Source organism: Perognathus longimembris, chromosome 2 (genome assembly GCF_023159225.1).
Source record: "Perognathus longimembris pacificus isolate PPM17 chromosome 2, ASM2315922v1, whole genome shotgun sequence".
NCBI lineage: Eukaryota > Metazoa > Chordata > Mammalia > Rodentia > Heteromyidae > Perognathus > Perognathus longimembris.
This window is the reverse complement of record NC_063162.1, coordinates 76,690,438-76,706,518: the sequence shown is the minus strand read 5'-3', so window position 1 is coordinate 76,706,518 and position 16,081 is coordinate 76,690,438. Positions and strand designations below refer to the sequence as shown.

At 38.7% G+C, this 16,081-nt stretch overlaps 1 protein-coding gene across 4 annotated transcripts in view; it reads right to left on the bottom strand.

Moving 5' to 3' along the window:
• Abca13 (ATP binding cassette subfamily A member 13) overlaps nucleotides 1–16,081 on the bottom strand; it is a 403,566-nt gene that overhangs the window by 184,389 nt on the left and 203,096 nt on the right. For all 4 annotated transcript variants that reach the window (XM_048339554.1, XM_048339551.1, XM_048339552.1 and 1 more), the window contains one exon: nucleotides 12,425–12,530. In XM_048339554.1, the coding sequence (XP_048195511.1) occupies nucleotides 12,425–12,530 (106 nt within the window). The remainder of the gene's footprint in view (nucleotides 1–12,424; nucleotides 12,531–16,081) is intronic.

The window sequence follows — 16,081 nt, the reverse complement described above, 5'->3', positions numbered from 1 at the left end:
AAATGATTTGAAATGTGATTAGGTTGCCTAATTATTGATGCCTTCACTGGCTCTGATTGAGGAGCTTTCTCCTGCAAAGCACAGGTCGGCCTCTGTGTATGTGAAGGGTTAATGATGGCCCAGTCATTCTCACACTTACCTAGCCACTACCATCATAAGTCACATCCCACAAATTAGCCTTTACTCAGTGCCTTTGACTCTATCACTGGCCATCCACACTTACATCCTGTCAAACTGCATGCTAGAACATGTACGTATATGGCAGGTGAAACTCATAAATACCTATTCACTAATAGACAAGAACATTCTGGTTATCTAACTTGGCAAATTTTCCCTGGTGATGGAAGCCAAGGTTGAGAATGATGGGCAAGCTGCCACTGGCCTTGTTAATTGGGGCTCTTCCTGTGCATCATGGTGGAATAGAGGAAATTCAATCTACATATACTTGGATATGAATCCAATCTCATTCCCCAAAATACCTTGTGATTTTTTTGGAGAACTACTTAGCCTCTCTGAATAATATCCTTCAGTTGTAAAATAAGGAGTCATATCATTTCCCTCTATATTATGATAGTTACTACGAGAACACTTACTGCACTGTCAAAATAGCCATAACTTCCAATCATTGTATATGTTTACAGACAACCTCAATAAGACTGTGGGGAAAGGTGTAACTCATCTTTTTTTTTTAAAGACTTTTATTTATTTATTATTATTATTTTTATTTTTTATTTTTTTGCCAGTCCTGGGCCTTGGACTCAGGGCCTGAGCACTGTCCCTGGCTTCTTTTTGCTCAAGGCTAGCACTCTGCCACTTGAGCCACAGCGCCACTTCTGGCCATTTTCTGTATATGTAGTGCTGGGGAATCGAACCGAGGGCTTCATGTATACGAGGCAAGTGCTCTTGCCACTAGGCCATATCCCCAGCAGGTGTAACTCATCTTACCAAGAATAAATTTTCTCCACCTTCACATAGCTGTTAATTGGACATCATGAGAAAAAAAATAAATGATAAAATAGCTTATGGTTATGAATCAGCCACCAATTAAATATTCATGGATAAACTTATAAAAGTATTCACATGAATAATTTAACAGACAAAATTAAAGTGCTGGATGGAATTGTTACAAATTGTCTTATTTGACTTATGAGTGCAATTATATTCAAGGACTCTAGTTACTTCCACAATTATGCATTCCCATTTTGTTCAGACAGTTGAATTGCTTAAAGAAAATGTCTATAGAAGCTTTTTGTCCTCCCTTTTTTTGAGAGACAGAGAGCAGGTAAGGTAGCTGCAACTGTTCAAACATTAATACCTAATGAAGAACAGTTTAATATATGAGTGACTTGGCAAACACCCTAGTATATGATTCTCACTGAAATATTCTTGGAAATTTTCCTTTCATAATACTTCTAAGTTCATAAAAGTAAAATATATGCTCCAAAAGAAAAATGCACATACAAAATGCATGATTAAACAGTGTAAAAATCTACAAATAGTCAATATATGAATAGTGTAAGATAAGACAATAATTTTTCTTTTTGACTCAAGAATATATTAAAAACTAAAGATACTCTTAGCAACTATTATTATTTGAGAGCTCAAGAAAATAAGTCTTCTCATATCATTCTTGTGGGAATCATTTCCTGCAATCATTTGTAGAAACCAATATGTATTTTCTCCTAATCTCAATTCTAACCTAAGAGCTATATTAATCAACTGTTTAACTACAATCCAACAGGTATGCTATTCAAAATAAATGCATCAAACACCATGCACCTGTGGCTCACACTCGTAATTCTAGCTACTCAGGAGGCTGAGATCTGAGGATTACAGTTCAAAGCCAATCCAAGCAGGAAAGACTGTGAGACTCTTATTTCCAATTAACCATCAGAAAACCAGAACTGGCACTGTGGCTCAAGTACACTAGCCTTGAACTGAAGAGCTCAGGGACAGCACCCAAACCCAGAGTTCAAGCCCCATGATCCACCAAAATTAAATAAATATATAAATATATGCATCATATGTATGTATATGTATGCATATATTATACATATATGTCAGAGTAGTCTTTACAGAAATTTGGTAAGTTTGGTAAGCTTGGTTATCTTTATAGAAATTTATAGCAAGAAATCAGAAACAAATGTTTAATAAATGGGAATTAATTGAACAAAGTATAATAGAAGCTGAGCATTTCATACTCAAAATGCATGGGCCCAGAAGTGCTTAGGATTTCAGATTTTCAGATTTGGAGATATTTGTGTGTACCTAATGAAGATGGTCTCCAAGTTCAAACTTCAAATTCACTTACATTTCACAAACACATTTTTGTTTGCAAGTCCTGGGGCTTGAACTCAGGGACTAAGCACTGGCCTAAGCACTTCTTTTTGCTCAAGGCTAGCACTCTACCACTTAAGCCACAGGACTGTCTACTGGGTTTTTCTATATATGTGGTGCTAAGGAATTGAACCCAGAGCTTCATTCATACGAGGTAAGCACTCTACCACTAGACTTCCCAGTCCCACAAACACATATTATATAGGCATAGACAGAAGGTATATTCACACAGTGCTTTTAGTATGCCCGTGTTTTGATTGTGATTCATTGTGTGAAATTCTCCACAGTTGTGGCATCATATTGACACTCAAAACTTCGCAGAGTTGGGGCACTATGGAGTCTAGATTAGAGATGCTTAACCTATGCAACTGTACGGTGAAATACATTCATCACCAAATATTCATTGATAGGAAAAGTATTCATTAATTTTTATAACTGAATAATTTAAAATGGAGTAAAACCATCTTTTTAAAGAAAATACCTAATAGCTCAATAAAATATAAGGAAAGGAAATAGGACCCAAAGCATTGATAAGACATATCAACCAAAAAAATTAAAAAAGATTAAAACATGAAATATTTTAAAGTACAATCATACTATATTAGATGACAAATGTTGCAATGTAAACACACACACAATAAATATAATTTACTAAGATGGCAGTCACTGAACCAGAAAAAAATTGAAATTTGGGAGAGGATACATTCAGTGAAAAGTTGCCTTTGATCAAGTAATTTCTACTATATATATAAATATGTAGATATATACAATATATAAATATATATCATTTTATCCAAAAAGATATGAATCTATAAGTATTTTTTTAACTTTTTTTTTTTTTTTTTTTGGCCAGTCCTGGGCCTTGGACTCAGGGCCTGAGCACTGTCCCTGGCTTCCTTTTGCTCAAGGCTAGCACTCCGCCACTTGAGCCACAGCGCCGCTTCTGGCCGTTTTCTGTATATGTGGTGCTGGGGAACCAAACCTAGGGCCTCGTGTATCCGAGGCAGGCACTCTTGCCACTAGGCTATATCCCCAGCCCTGTATTTTTAACCTTCTTGAAGACTGACATTTATTTTTATGATGATTATGGTTAATTTAATTTTCTGTTTCTTCAGCAATGAATATTTATCCATCTTGTAATCAATTATGATTTTGCAAAGGCTGTAAGCCTCATTCAGGAAAGGAGATGAAGTTCTATATGACAAAAACAGTACCTGAAGTCTTGTTTAGTAGGCAAATGACCCTGCTTGATGGGAATATAAGAAAGTACTAAGAATGATGAGCTTAAGGATACATTAAAGGAAGAGTTTATATTGTACTTACAACTTTCTTATAAATTTAGGATTGTTTCTCATTTTTAAATGCGTTGGGGGAAAAATAGTCACAGTTTTTGCTAAAACTTCTCAGCTCTGTTTCCCATGTTATAGAAGCAGGTTTTGGAACTTGCTAATAAAGCAGGATAGATCATGGAAAATGAAGCATTGGAAACTGCAGCCAGAAATTCAGAGATAAATAGTGTATTAATGAATAGCTTGGTTAAAAAGCATAAAGACAATGGGTAGAAAAAAACACGTACTTCAAACCTTTCATTTATGTATCATTAACATTACTTTAAGAAAAATTTGAAGGAATAAAACATACTATAGACTAATGTGAGTACAACAATTAGACTTTAGGTAATCTATATGAGTAAAATTCTTAAGGGACTCTTATTATTTAATAGACCCAGGTATGTCAACTACACATGCTAAGTAGCCAAATTAAACAAATTCTAGCCAACACAGTAAATGTAGTTAGTGCAAGGTCATGGGTAGATTCTTCAAGGAGGAGCCAACATGAGGGCTTCCTTAAAGGTGCTTACTGACAGGGAAGGAAAGTCAGCAGAGTATGCAGGTTGCTCCAAGAATTGAGGGAATCACCTGTGGATTATGAAGTAGATATGAATGGAGATCTTTAGGCAATGAGAATGAGGGCTATTTTCTACTATACTGCAACCTCAACCCTGGGTTTCAAACTCATTCATAACTAGGAAGAATTCTCACATCTGTTCTCAACAACCCAGCACAATGGAATCAGGGGAGCTGTAGTGTAAGCATCCTTGGGAGATACATTTTAACAAACTAGACACATGGTGTGATCTTTGTGAATGTCTCACAAGGGAAGAATACCATGTTGTGCCAGCCATCAACACCCCTGAATTCCAAAGCATGTTGCCTCTGCTGCACTGAAATGTCTCTGAAATGCAGCACACAGATCCTCCATAGTCTACACATGGCCCCATACTGGGTTCCCAAACATGAGCTCCCTCCACAATTCTAATGAATGGATGCATAATCTGTACGGTTCCAAAATCCAAAATATTTTGTGTACCAACATGACACTACATGAGGACAATTTCATACCACAAAACTTTGCTTCATTAATCAAATTGTCTAACATTCTGCATAAAACTGCATAAAACTAAGGTATATGTGAAATATATATATATGAATTTCACGTTTGCACATGGTCCCACTTCTGAGATCTCTTATATATAGGCAACTATTCTATAATCCAAAACAAAATGCAAAATATGACACATTTCTAGTTCCAAGCCCACTGAATGAGAGCTATACAATCTGGATCAAGCTCAGAGATTTGTACCCAGCTCTCTGTGGCTCCAGTGAGGAAATGAGTGCTGAGAAAAGATGGAAGGAGCTCCAGAAGCCTTCTCTTGCATTCCTGAACATAGATCTATCAGGGAAGGTCACCCAGCGCTAGTTCCATCTGAGCTAGTCCCATGTCCCATTTAACTTTGAGGTGATGCTATATGTGAGCAAAGTACACTGTGGTCACGTATTTCACAGGAAGATGATATTCCAGCTCAGGAAATAAAGATTGCAACTATTCATCACTGCCTCAGGAGCTTCCTTTGGCAGCTTTCATCCATGTGGTTGAAAAAATTACAGCTTCGCATACATTCTTGGCTTCCCACTGCCCCTGATAGACGTTGCTGGCTTCCTGGCACCTGCCACCAGCATTTATCCTGCCCAAGTCTATTTCAATTCTGTTCTATTTTGGCAGACTCCTTACTGCAAGAGCACCCTGCCGGTAGCTCGCTGCTGGTTTTATCTAACTTGGAAAACAAACCTTCTTTGGTATGTATAATTGGCAGCAGTCAATTCCCTCCCTACCTTGCTTGAAGGGACAGTGGTTTTTGAAATTCAAGGCAATGTAGACTAAGGAGAAAAGAGAGAAATCTGGTTTTAACTCCATAGTACAGCATTGGAGACACATGTAGAATTTGGAACAGCTCTTTGAAGAGGCAGAGAATCACCCCATCAGTGTAAAAATGGGGCTGGTCAAACAGAATTGCTTTAAAAAGCAAAGGAGTGGTTGCAGACCCTTCAGATTAACCACTGCCAACATTGTTTTCCATCATCAGACACAGTAGCAATTAGGAAAGAAATATAGAGGATTAAATTGTGGAAGAAAACTGCACAACGACTTTAGGTAAAGTGGCATAGACAAGCTGGAGAGCTGACAATTTGAATGCAATCTCAGATCTCACATGAGGGGATAAAGCTTCATAAAAATTTACAAAAATAAAAAAGCCATGGTGAAGCCTTCTACAGAAAAATAATCATGTTTAATAAGTATTAGATGGATTTGTGATCTTTCACAGGAACTTTAAGCTTAAAAAGACTCTAATGGGGTGTTTTTCATAGCAATGACCAGAGACCATTTCAACCACAGAACTTAGGGTGCCTGTTAAAAATGTAAATGTCTCCAAGTCCAGTGTTATATAGCTATAGTCCCATGTACTTTTTAGTCTGAGGCAAAAGGATTCATAGTTCAAGGCCAGTCAGGGTTGCATAGTGAGAATCTATCACAAAAAGAATAGACTGGGGGGCTGGGGATATGGTCTAGTGGCAAGAGTGCTTGCCTCCTATACATGAGGCCCTGGGTTCAATTCCCCAGCACCACATATACAGAAAATGACCAGAAATGGCACTGTGGCTCAAGTGGCAGAGTGCTAGCCTTGAGCAAAAAGAAGCCAGGGACAGTGCTCAGGCCCTGAGTCCAAGCCCCAGGACTGGCCAAAAAAAAAAAAAAAGAATAGACTGGGTGTGGTGGCTCAAACCTATAATCTCAGCTACTCAGAGGCAGAGACTGAGAATATGATAGTTGGAGGCCAGCACAGGTAAAAAGGGAACAAGATTCCATCTCAACCAATAAGTTAGGCATTGTGGTACATGCTTGTTTTACTGGCTATGCAGGAAGTATACACAGAATGATCGTGGTCCAGTTTGGATCATGATACTAGACTTGATCTGAAAAATAACTAAATCATAAAGGGCTGAGGATATGGCTGAAGTAATAGAATAATTGTGTAGTATGTGCATGATGAGTTTAAACTCCAGGACTACAAAATAATTTGTAAAGTAAAAGTAAAAAGTAAATGTTTGCTGAGGACCCATGGCTCACTCCTGTGATCCCTGCTATTCAGATGACTGAGATCTGAAGATCTTGACCCAAAGCCAGTCTGGACAAGAAAGTCTGTGAGACTCTTATCTCCAATTAACTACCTAAAAAATCAGAAGTGGAACTATGGCTCAAAGTGGTAGAGCACTAGCTTTGAGCAAAAAAGCTCAGGGACAGTGCCCAGACCCTAAGTTCAAATCCCAGGACAGGGAATTGAACACACACACACACACAAAAAAAAAAAAAAAAAACACATGCACACACACACACAAACACACACACACATGTCTTCAGAACTAAGATTTGTGACTAAGAATAAATACCCAGAATATTTTTAGGTTTTCTTTTAAAAGAAGTCCCTTATTAACACATATCATGCATGGACAGAGAGCTACAGTGACCAGGCACAGTATAGGTGGCACTGCAAGGCAGCTGACTACAGGGTAAATGAGGCCTGTGGTGAGCTCCTCCAAGGGCTAACTGCACATCCTGACCAGCACACAATCAAAGCCCGAACTGTGAACTGGGCAAGGTAAATGGCAACCATTTCCCATCACATGCAAGGCTGCAGGGCCCCCTACTCATTTACTTGGTCAGCTAGGTAAGAAACTTGTTCCATGTATTAGGGAAAGACACCATACTCAATGCCCAGGCTACAGCAATAAATAAAATGACCACTCCAGGCCTGCCCTCTCCAGCTTACAGTCTTTGAATGGACACAGATGCTTATCAAGTAAGCACTTGATAAGTCTGCTACTTAAATACAATCTCTCTCAGATACTGTGAACATCCTATCCAAAGAGGTTTGACCTCATCTGTTGAGCTGGGGAAGGCTTTGCAGAAAAGATTGAAACATAAGCAGAGAGAAAATTGTAGACAGAACCTAGGTGGGGACAAATGTAAATTTAATCTGTGTAAGAAACTGAAAGAGAAGCAGAAGACAATGCAAAGAGGCATGGGTCACTTGGCCATATATTATCATGGCATTTGTGGGGGAAGAATCTGAATCCAGAGAAAATCTACTGAATATCCCAAGTAAGAAAAACAAAATGGGACCTTTAATTTTAAAGGAAGATGGGTGACAGGCCAGAGCACATACTCCACACTCATGGATTTCAAAACTTTGTATGAAAAATGAGAAAAAATAAAAATTTCACTCATGAGTTCAATATTCCCTCTTGGTCTCCAAGTACCAAGAGCACAGATGGAGCAAAAAAGGTGCTTGGGTGAAACACATGTTTTATTTGGACATGTTCTAATGGTAATGATCAAACAAAGATGCCCAAGGACAGTCCTCAATGGGAGCAGGTGCCAGATGTGTGAGCAACAGCTCCATGGGGGTAAAGAAGCCTGCACTGGGATGAAGAGGGTTGTGGGCAGCCTGACGGGCCAGGATCAGCTGGGCCTTTGGAACTCAGTGTGAAGGCCAGGATGAAGAACACCACCAGGAAAGCAGAAATTGAGGTCTTAAAGACCCAAGAGAGCTTTACCCCCAAAGAGGGAGCTGATACTGCTTTGAGAGTAGGGTTGCTTCCACTTGAAAGTGATGGAAGGATGGACCACCACAAAAGGAGAACTGGCTTTTGGAGGGGCAATGATGGCAGAATAACACAAACCTGAGTGGACCAAGACATGGGGGAGTCAGAGCATACTCAGAGCAGCCCTCCATGCTCCTTCAAGGGAAAAGCTGTTCTCTGCAAGGGAGGGGAGCTAAGGCAGCATTTACTAAAAGGGTATTTGTGAGGAGAAATTTTTATTCGTATTTTGCTGTTCCTAAAGGAAGAGCCAAGAGGATATTTCAAACCCTAATGGGAACAATTCAAGAGATTGGGAAAAAGTTGGACATACATGGATGTCCTTTAGATTCATGGACGGAGACAGATGGACAGACACACCAATAGACAGACACCATGATTCTAACTATGGGACTATTTAGGGAGATGAGTGAGAGGAAAGAAAGAAGGACGGAGGGTGAATAATATTGAAATATATCACAATTATGTCTGAAGATGGGATAAGGAATCTCAATAATATCTATTGATCAGGAAAGGAGAAAGCAAGGGAAAAGTTTATCCTGATTAAGATACAATATATGCGTGTCTGAAATGTCTTGTGAAACCCCTTTGGTTCTGCTAATACACACTGAAAAAGTAAAATGAAATAAATGACAGGAAAGTAAAATGGTCTTTGTTATACAGACGGGCAGTCAGCTGGGGGAGGGGGGCAAATAGAGCAAATGAATGAGGAGGAAGACAGTCGAAGTAGTTCATTTGCATCTATGAAAATGAAACTGCAAAACCATTGAAATTGTTTTAGGAGAGTAGTGAGAGTAATAGGTGGGGTGAGGTTGATGGGGTACCTTGTACACATATGTGGCAAAGTCCATGGAAACTCTACTTGTACAGCTAATATATGCAGAGAGAGAGAGAAGTAAGTTCACAGTAATTAAGTCCCACCCCAGGTCTGCTCAGTCAGAAAATAAAAAATTATCTGTGTTTTATGGGGCTGTCTAGGCTATCAAGCTAATTTGAGCTCACTCTTGTCTCTGAAAATATTCCAATTAATCTTATTATCAATGTCTATATAAACATTACTTGATTAATCTTTTTCCCCTCTCTTGACCTAATTAACTTATTTGTTTATTTCATTGTGGTACCAAAGTTTGGACTCAGTCCCTTACATTTGCTAGGCTTTACTATTTGTGCCATAGCCCTAACCTTTTCATTCTTTTGTTACTTCACCAGAGAGAGTCTTATGTTTTTGCCAGGATTTTGTGTCCCTCCTATTTATATGTTCTGCATAGCTAAGATCACAGGCTCACACCAGCACACCCATCTTATTTCTGAGATTAAGGATCTCAGTAACTTTTTTTACCCAACTGGGCTTCAAACCACGAACCTTTCAATTTCTACCTCCCGGGTAAGTGTGAATACAGATATGTGCCACCATGCTTGGCAAGATCTTGTTCAAAACACAAAAGAAAATGGTCCTAAGAGAACCCATGGCAAGTGTAATGCCTTAAAAAGGACTTTCATTTTTAGAAAACCTAAGGAATTGCAGAGATCAGATAACTTCTAAACCTCAGATCTATTTCCAAGTTGGCAGTGCAGAGTAAATATGAAAAAACACATGCATCTAAAGTGCCCATCTCAAAACCTGATATGTCTAGGCAGCTGATAAATAGTTCCTTTCTCCATAAGGAAGTGACTTCCAGGCCAGCACCATGTGCACCTCCAGGCATCTGTCTTCATAACTCATTTCTGTGGCATTGCTGGAGTTTCTGTGATTAGAAAGTATATATTTTATATTTTATTCAGCCTTCATCAATCTCTCAGAGTGGTAAGCAGTGAGTTATTTGAGTGCTGGCCCTTGAAAGACACATGGCATGGGTAGAGAGAAAGGGTGGCCACAGGCAGGCGCCTCTGGAAACAGATATCAATAACAAAAGAATAATCTTCCAGGCACCAATGGGAGGAGAAGGCATTTTTGCTAATGGCTTTTCAAGAAATTGAATTTCTCTAGGGTAGATCATACCAAGGGGAGAAAAGTGGCTCAGTCTCTTTATTTAGAAGACATTAATATACACGCTCACCAGTGTCCTGATTTAACATTTTGATAAAGTTCAATCTCCTAAGGAACATAAATTTAGTTCACATTGAGTTTTATATGAGAATTTTACAGAATATAATAACACTGGCAAATTCAGGTGATCTCATTCCAAATTTGTCTTATTATATCCTGGTCTTGTCTCTTAATTAGTAATGAAAGATTTAAATAGAATTTTAAATTCCAGAATCTGTAATGTGAATGACAAAATTACATGGTTGTGTCATATTTTGTATTTAATGATGGAAAACACTGTAATTCTTCTTTCCTGAGGATTCTGTCTTTAAACACTCTGCTTTTCATATAGCATTACCCTCTATTACATTCCTCACATCAAACACATTGTCATGAATTTTCATAAAGCTCCCCAGATTTGGAATATGAAATCGTTACTTCTCAAAACAGATGTCTGACCATGATAAAGACAGTGAATAGAGGCAATGGATTTTTGCAATAAAAATTAACCTAAATTATTAGAATGATAGTGTTTATGAGAACCTAGCAACCCGAATTTTCAGGAAAGAAGTATTTCCAAAGACAAAAAGCTCAATGAACTCCAAGGAATAGAAACCCTAAGCCCTACATCAAAGTACGTTGCAAACAAACAACTGAACTTTGAAGGAAAAGAGAGACCCTCAAAAGCCTCAAGAGAACAAACTCATCATGTACAAAGCAATCCTTAACACAACTACTAATAGCTAACTTGGAAGAAACCTTAAATGTCATAAGACAGAAGATAATCATTCACATAGAAGAAACAAAAACTGTCCACTGATACTTCATATTCTTCATAAATGCTTGAGAAATTAAAGAGAAATTAGTCATTTGTAAACAAATCAAAGCTAAACAAGAACAATACTAGGAAAGATGCCCCACAAGAAATGCTAAAACAAATATTCAGGTTCAAATAGAAAGAATCCTAGACAATAACTTACAAAGCAATCAAACTATAATGTCCTCAAGTAAACATACATGGGAAAATATCAGAAAGAGTATTATTGTAAATTTAGCATATACACTACTTTTTATTTCCTACAGGATATAAAAGCCAAAACTATTTTTTTTTTTTTTTTGCCTGTCCTGGGGCTTTGGACTCTGGCCTGAGCACTGTCCCTGACTTCTTTTTGCTCAAGGCTAGCACTCTGCCACTTGAGCCACAGCGCCACTTCTAGCCATTTTCTGTATATGTGGTGCTGGGGAATTGAACCCAGGGCTTCATGTATAGGAGGCAAGCACTCTTTGCCACTAGGCCATATCCCCAGCCCCCAAAACTATTTTTTAATGTAAACTTATCTTAATAAGAATATAATATATAATGGTGTGCTTTTTGACAATAGTATAAAATGGGTAGAGTAGAGCCATAAAGTAAAAACATTTTTGTTTGTGGTTAAAGTTCAATTGGTATGAATTTAAGATAGATTATCATAACTTTAGGATATTATATGCATTGCCTTTAGTAGATACAGATTAAAACATGCATAAAATGCACATAAAAAGAAGACAGAATAGAAACATATCACTATGAGAAAAGTGAACAGAAAATTTGCAGTGGAGGAAAGGAGGACTGGGAAATTCTAAGATGTATATAAAACAAATAACAAAATGCAAATAAGTGCATCCAGTTGAGAATGACTTTAAATATAAGTGGATTATGCCTCAAATCAAAGCATAGACTGTCCACATTGATTTAGAATGAAATACAATAAGATTCAATGAAATACTGTCTACAAGAGGCATATTTTAGGTCCATGACACATTTAGGTTGACAGTGAAAGGTAGAAAACAATACTTGATGCAAAAAAGAGTGTGACTAGCTTACTAGTAGACAAAAATAAAATAAATAGAAAGCATTTAGAATAGGCAAAGAAGAACATTATATTGAGTACATTTAATAAGAAGCTAGAACAACTGCACACACTGGCTTCAGGTTCTTGCTCTTCTATTATGAAAGAGATAGTGAGTGAAGTTGGTGGCCTGGTACCTGGTGCAAAAATGCAAACAAGCCCTTTGTACTTACAGTAGTCAAATAAAGGTCCAGTAGGCCTCTGATTCTGAGGTTCTAACATAGTCCCCAGAGCAATGTGAGATTTCTTGTTGGAATCTTGCAAAAGCTTCAAAAATACCTTTGAAAAGGAAAACACAAAGGAAACTGAATTGTTTTATTTTTTTCACATTTCTTCACACATTCCATTTCTTTTCTTCCATCATCCAACTAGCTCAGGCCAATAACACACTGCACACATACCCATATTTCATTAGTCATTCATTGAACTAGAGTAAATCTAAGACTTCCTATATATCCACAGTCCAACTGATAGACTCCGATAAGATGCAAAGATAAAGGAAACGTGACTGTTACCTTCAGTCCCACCCCTGCAGGAGGAAGCTGGCTAAGTTCACAAACAGCAGTAGGCTGGAAAAAGACAAGTAATAATAACCGGCTCTTCTCAGTTTGGCTCAAGTTTACAACTCACAATGCCTGCATCTTACAAATTCAGACATAACTCAGATAATAAATGAGAGTATGCATATACTCACAGTTTCTGTATAGATCTTGTCTATAAAACTCCACCTTGAATTTGTGTTCCTTGTGAGTTACAATGTGCCTTTGCATCAAAATAGTTAGGTTAGGTTATTTGTGACAAACCACTATTTAGTTAGTGTTGGAAGGGAAAGTCCAAACTTCCAAACTCAATGGGTTTAAATCCAAAGACTGGGCCCAAGAGTGCGAGTCAAGACAAGCAGAAATGGGGGACAGGAGGAATGGGAAATAGGCCTTGAATTATACCTAGAGAACTGACAGGGAATTATGAAGAGATGGAGAATCTTTCACATACACATTGAGCACAGCCCACAAGAAGTGGTGTTGGTCTAGGCATAAAGGATAAAGGAAACTCAACCCTGTAAACCATGAGCCATATCATGATGTTGTTTTTAGCTTTTTTAACTCAATGAATAGGCACTGTCCCTGAGGTTTTTCTTTTGTTTGTTTGTTTTTTTTCCCCTCAGTGCTAGCACTCTACCTCTTGAGCCACAGCTCCACCTCTGGCTCGATGGAGTGCTTAATTGGAGATGAGAGTCTCATGTCTGAGCTGGCTTTGAACTGTGATCCTCAAGTCTCAGCCTCCTGAGCAGCTAGGATTACAGGCGTGGACCACCAGCACCAAGCCATCACTGTAGTGTTTGAAGACAGAACCTTTGCTGTGACATTTGGGTCAGCTCTGTGGCTACAGGTATAGAAGTTCATCACCCAAAATGTAGGCTGCCTCATCTGTGAAACAAATATGATAACAGTAGCTTAAGTTCAGTGGATGCTAACTGTAAACTTCCATGAAGATCCAGATTCTCCTTCCTGGTCCTCTTCAAGAGACTCCCGCTGGACCAGTCCTATTGACTGTCTATCTGGTACCTTACCATCTATGTGTGTCCATACTGTCCCTGTAATTCTGATTTCTGTCAACAGTATCACTATTCTAATTCCCTTAGACAAATACAAAAGTATGATTATTTCTAGGTGTTTCCCAGTCCTCAGGGAAAATAATGGGAGCACCCCAGAGAGAGCAGCTGGGAGCAGAAAAGCCTGAAGGGAGAGGTATGCAGCCTCTCTACATGTGGCTAATTAGTTTGAAGTGAATCCTACTGAGAAAACCCTGTATCATGAACAGTGGTGAAGGTCAGGACACTGCATGACAGAAAATGTTGTTCCCTTCAATGACCTTCCCTTCTTTTGAAGGAAAATGTCACACTTCAGTACCAAGGCACATGGTAACATAGCAACATTTCCAAGTGCATGCCAGCCATACAACCTTGGACAAACTATTTGACCACTCTATGACTTAGTCTCTTGAGATGACACATGGTGATGATGATACATTACAGGACTGTTGCAAGCCATGATGCACTTACAAAGGAGAGTCGGGAGACGCTTCGCTGGCTGGCATGGAATAAGCTCTCAGTGTTAAGCCAGAGGATACACATGGCAAATTTCACCACATAATTCTCAAATCAATCCAGTGAAAAAAGTGATGTGACCCCCACTTTACAGAGGCTTAGCACAATAAGTACATCTCCTTTCTTAAAAGTTTCCATCTCTTCCTGCTTTCAAAAAAGTCTGTGCCTGTGAATGAGCATTGTATAAATGTGTGTGCACATGCGTATACATGTGTGCACGCATGTGTGTAGGTGTGTGTCAGAGGCAGAAACAGAATTAGGGAAGAAGTTTTGCCCCAATAATGTCACAGATCGGTGAGGGGTTGTGACCAAAACAATTGTAAAGGAGCACTAAACACCAAGGTATGTGCCTGAGAATTTCATCCATATGAAAAGGTGAAGTCACGTCTAAGAAAACTAGGAATTCAGTCGGTAACATCTAGGGTTAATGTGATGTGGAGGTCAGATCTGGCCAGCAAAAGAGGGCAGAAGCTGACTCCATCTCCACTATCTCCCCAGCCCCCCTTGCTCAGAGGCCTGGAAAGATTCCATCTCCCAGTAAACAATAATGACTCCCGCCCCACATATGGCTGGATTTCCCTATCCCACAACCACTAAGCTAAAAAGGCCCCGCCCTTATGAGAAATGAGCACACCCCTAGCCAATGAGCCAGAGACAGAGCTTGCCCGCGAACTAACCGGCCAGTCAAGTGTAAGCCCGCGAACCCCCACCCAATCACAAAGCCATTGTCATGTTTATCCCTCCCCCTACGTCTCACAACCCAATTAATCAGTGGGCAAATGAGCCAAATAGAGACTTCTCAGACAAAGAAATAAAAATGGCCTACAGACACATGAAGAAATGCTCAATATCTCTGGCCATACAGAAAAATGCAAATCAAAATAACACATAATACTTCTCACTTAGAATGGCCATCATCAAAAATACAAACAATAACAATTTCTTACACAGATATGAGTGAAAAGGAACCCTAGCGCACTGGTGGGTGGGAATATAAATTTATTCACCCACTCTGGAAAGCAGTGTGGAGGTTCCTCAAAAGAAAAATGACACATAGAACTACCCTATAATCTAGCAATTCCATGTTAAGTGAAGTGAATCAGGCCCAGAGAGACAAATGATGCATGTTTTCTCTCATATGTGGAATTAATTTATACATTTATAAGTAAACACTTCAGGTAGAATCCAAATATATGTAAGTATGATAACAGAAATATGGTGAATTCAGAGGAGAACTCAAATAGTATGTAATTCTTTAGAAAGACTCCCACTCCGGAGGAGGGGGGCGGTATGAGGGACAAGGTAACAAACAGTACAAGAAATGTATCCAATGACTAACGTATGAAACTGTAACCTCTCTGTACATCAGTTTGATAATAAAAATTTGAAGAAAAAAAAAAAAGAAAGACTCCCACTCCAACAAAATAATCAGGAAATAAGTACTGGAAAAGAAAGGGTAGGATCAAGGGAGGAGGGTTGACAAAGAAAGAGAGGAAGTGGGAAAGAATGCAGTCATTAAATTCAATGTATATCCTAAGAAATGAAAAGGATAAGGTTGGGAGAGATGGGGAGAACGCTGAAAGAGATAACATTGATCAAGTTGCATTGTATTCATAAGCTTCTATGCTGAATGGCAACTCTTCTGTACAACCACTTAAAGGTAATTTTTTTTTTAAAGAAAAGAAAATGTCCAAGTAGCCAGTGAACAGAAAGATCCCATAAA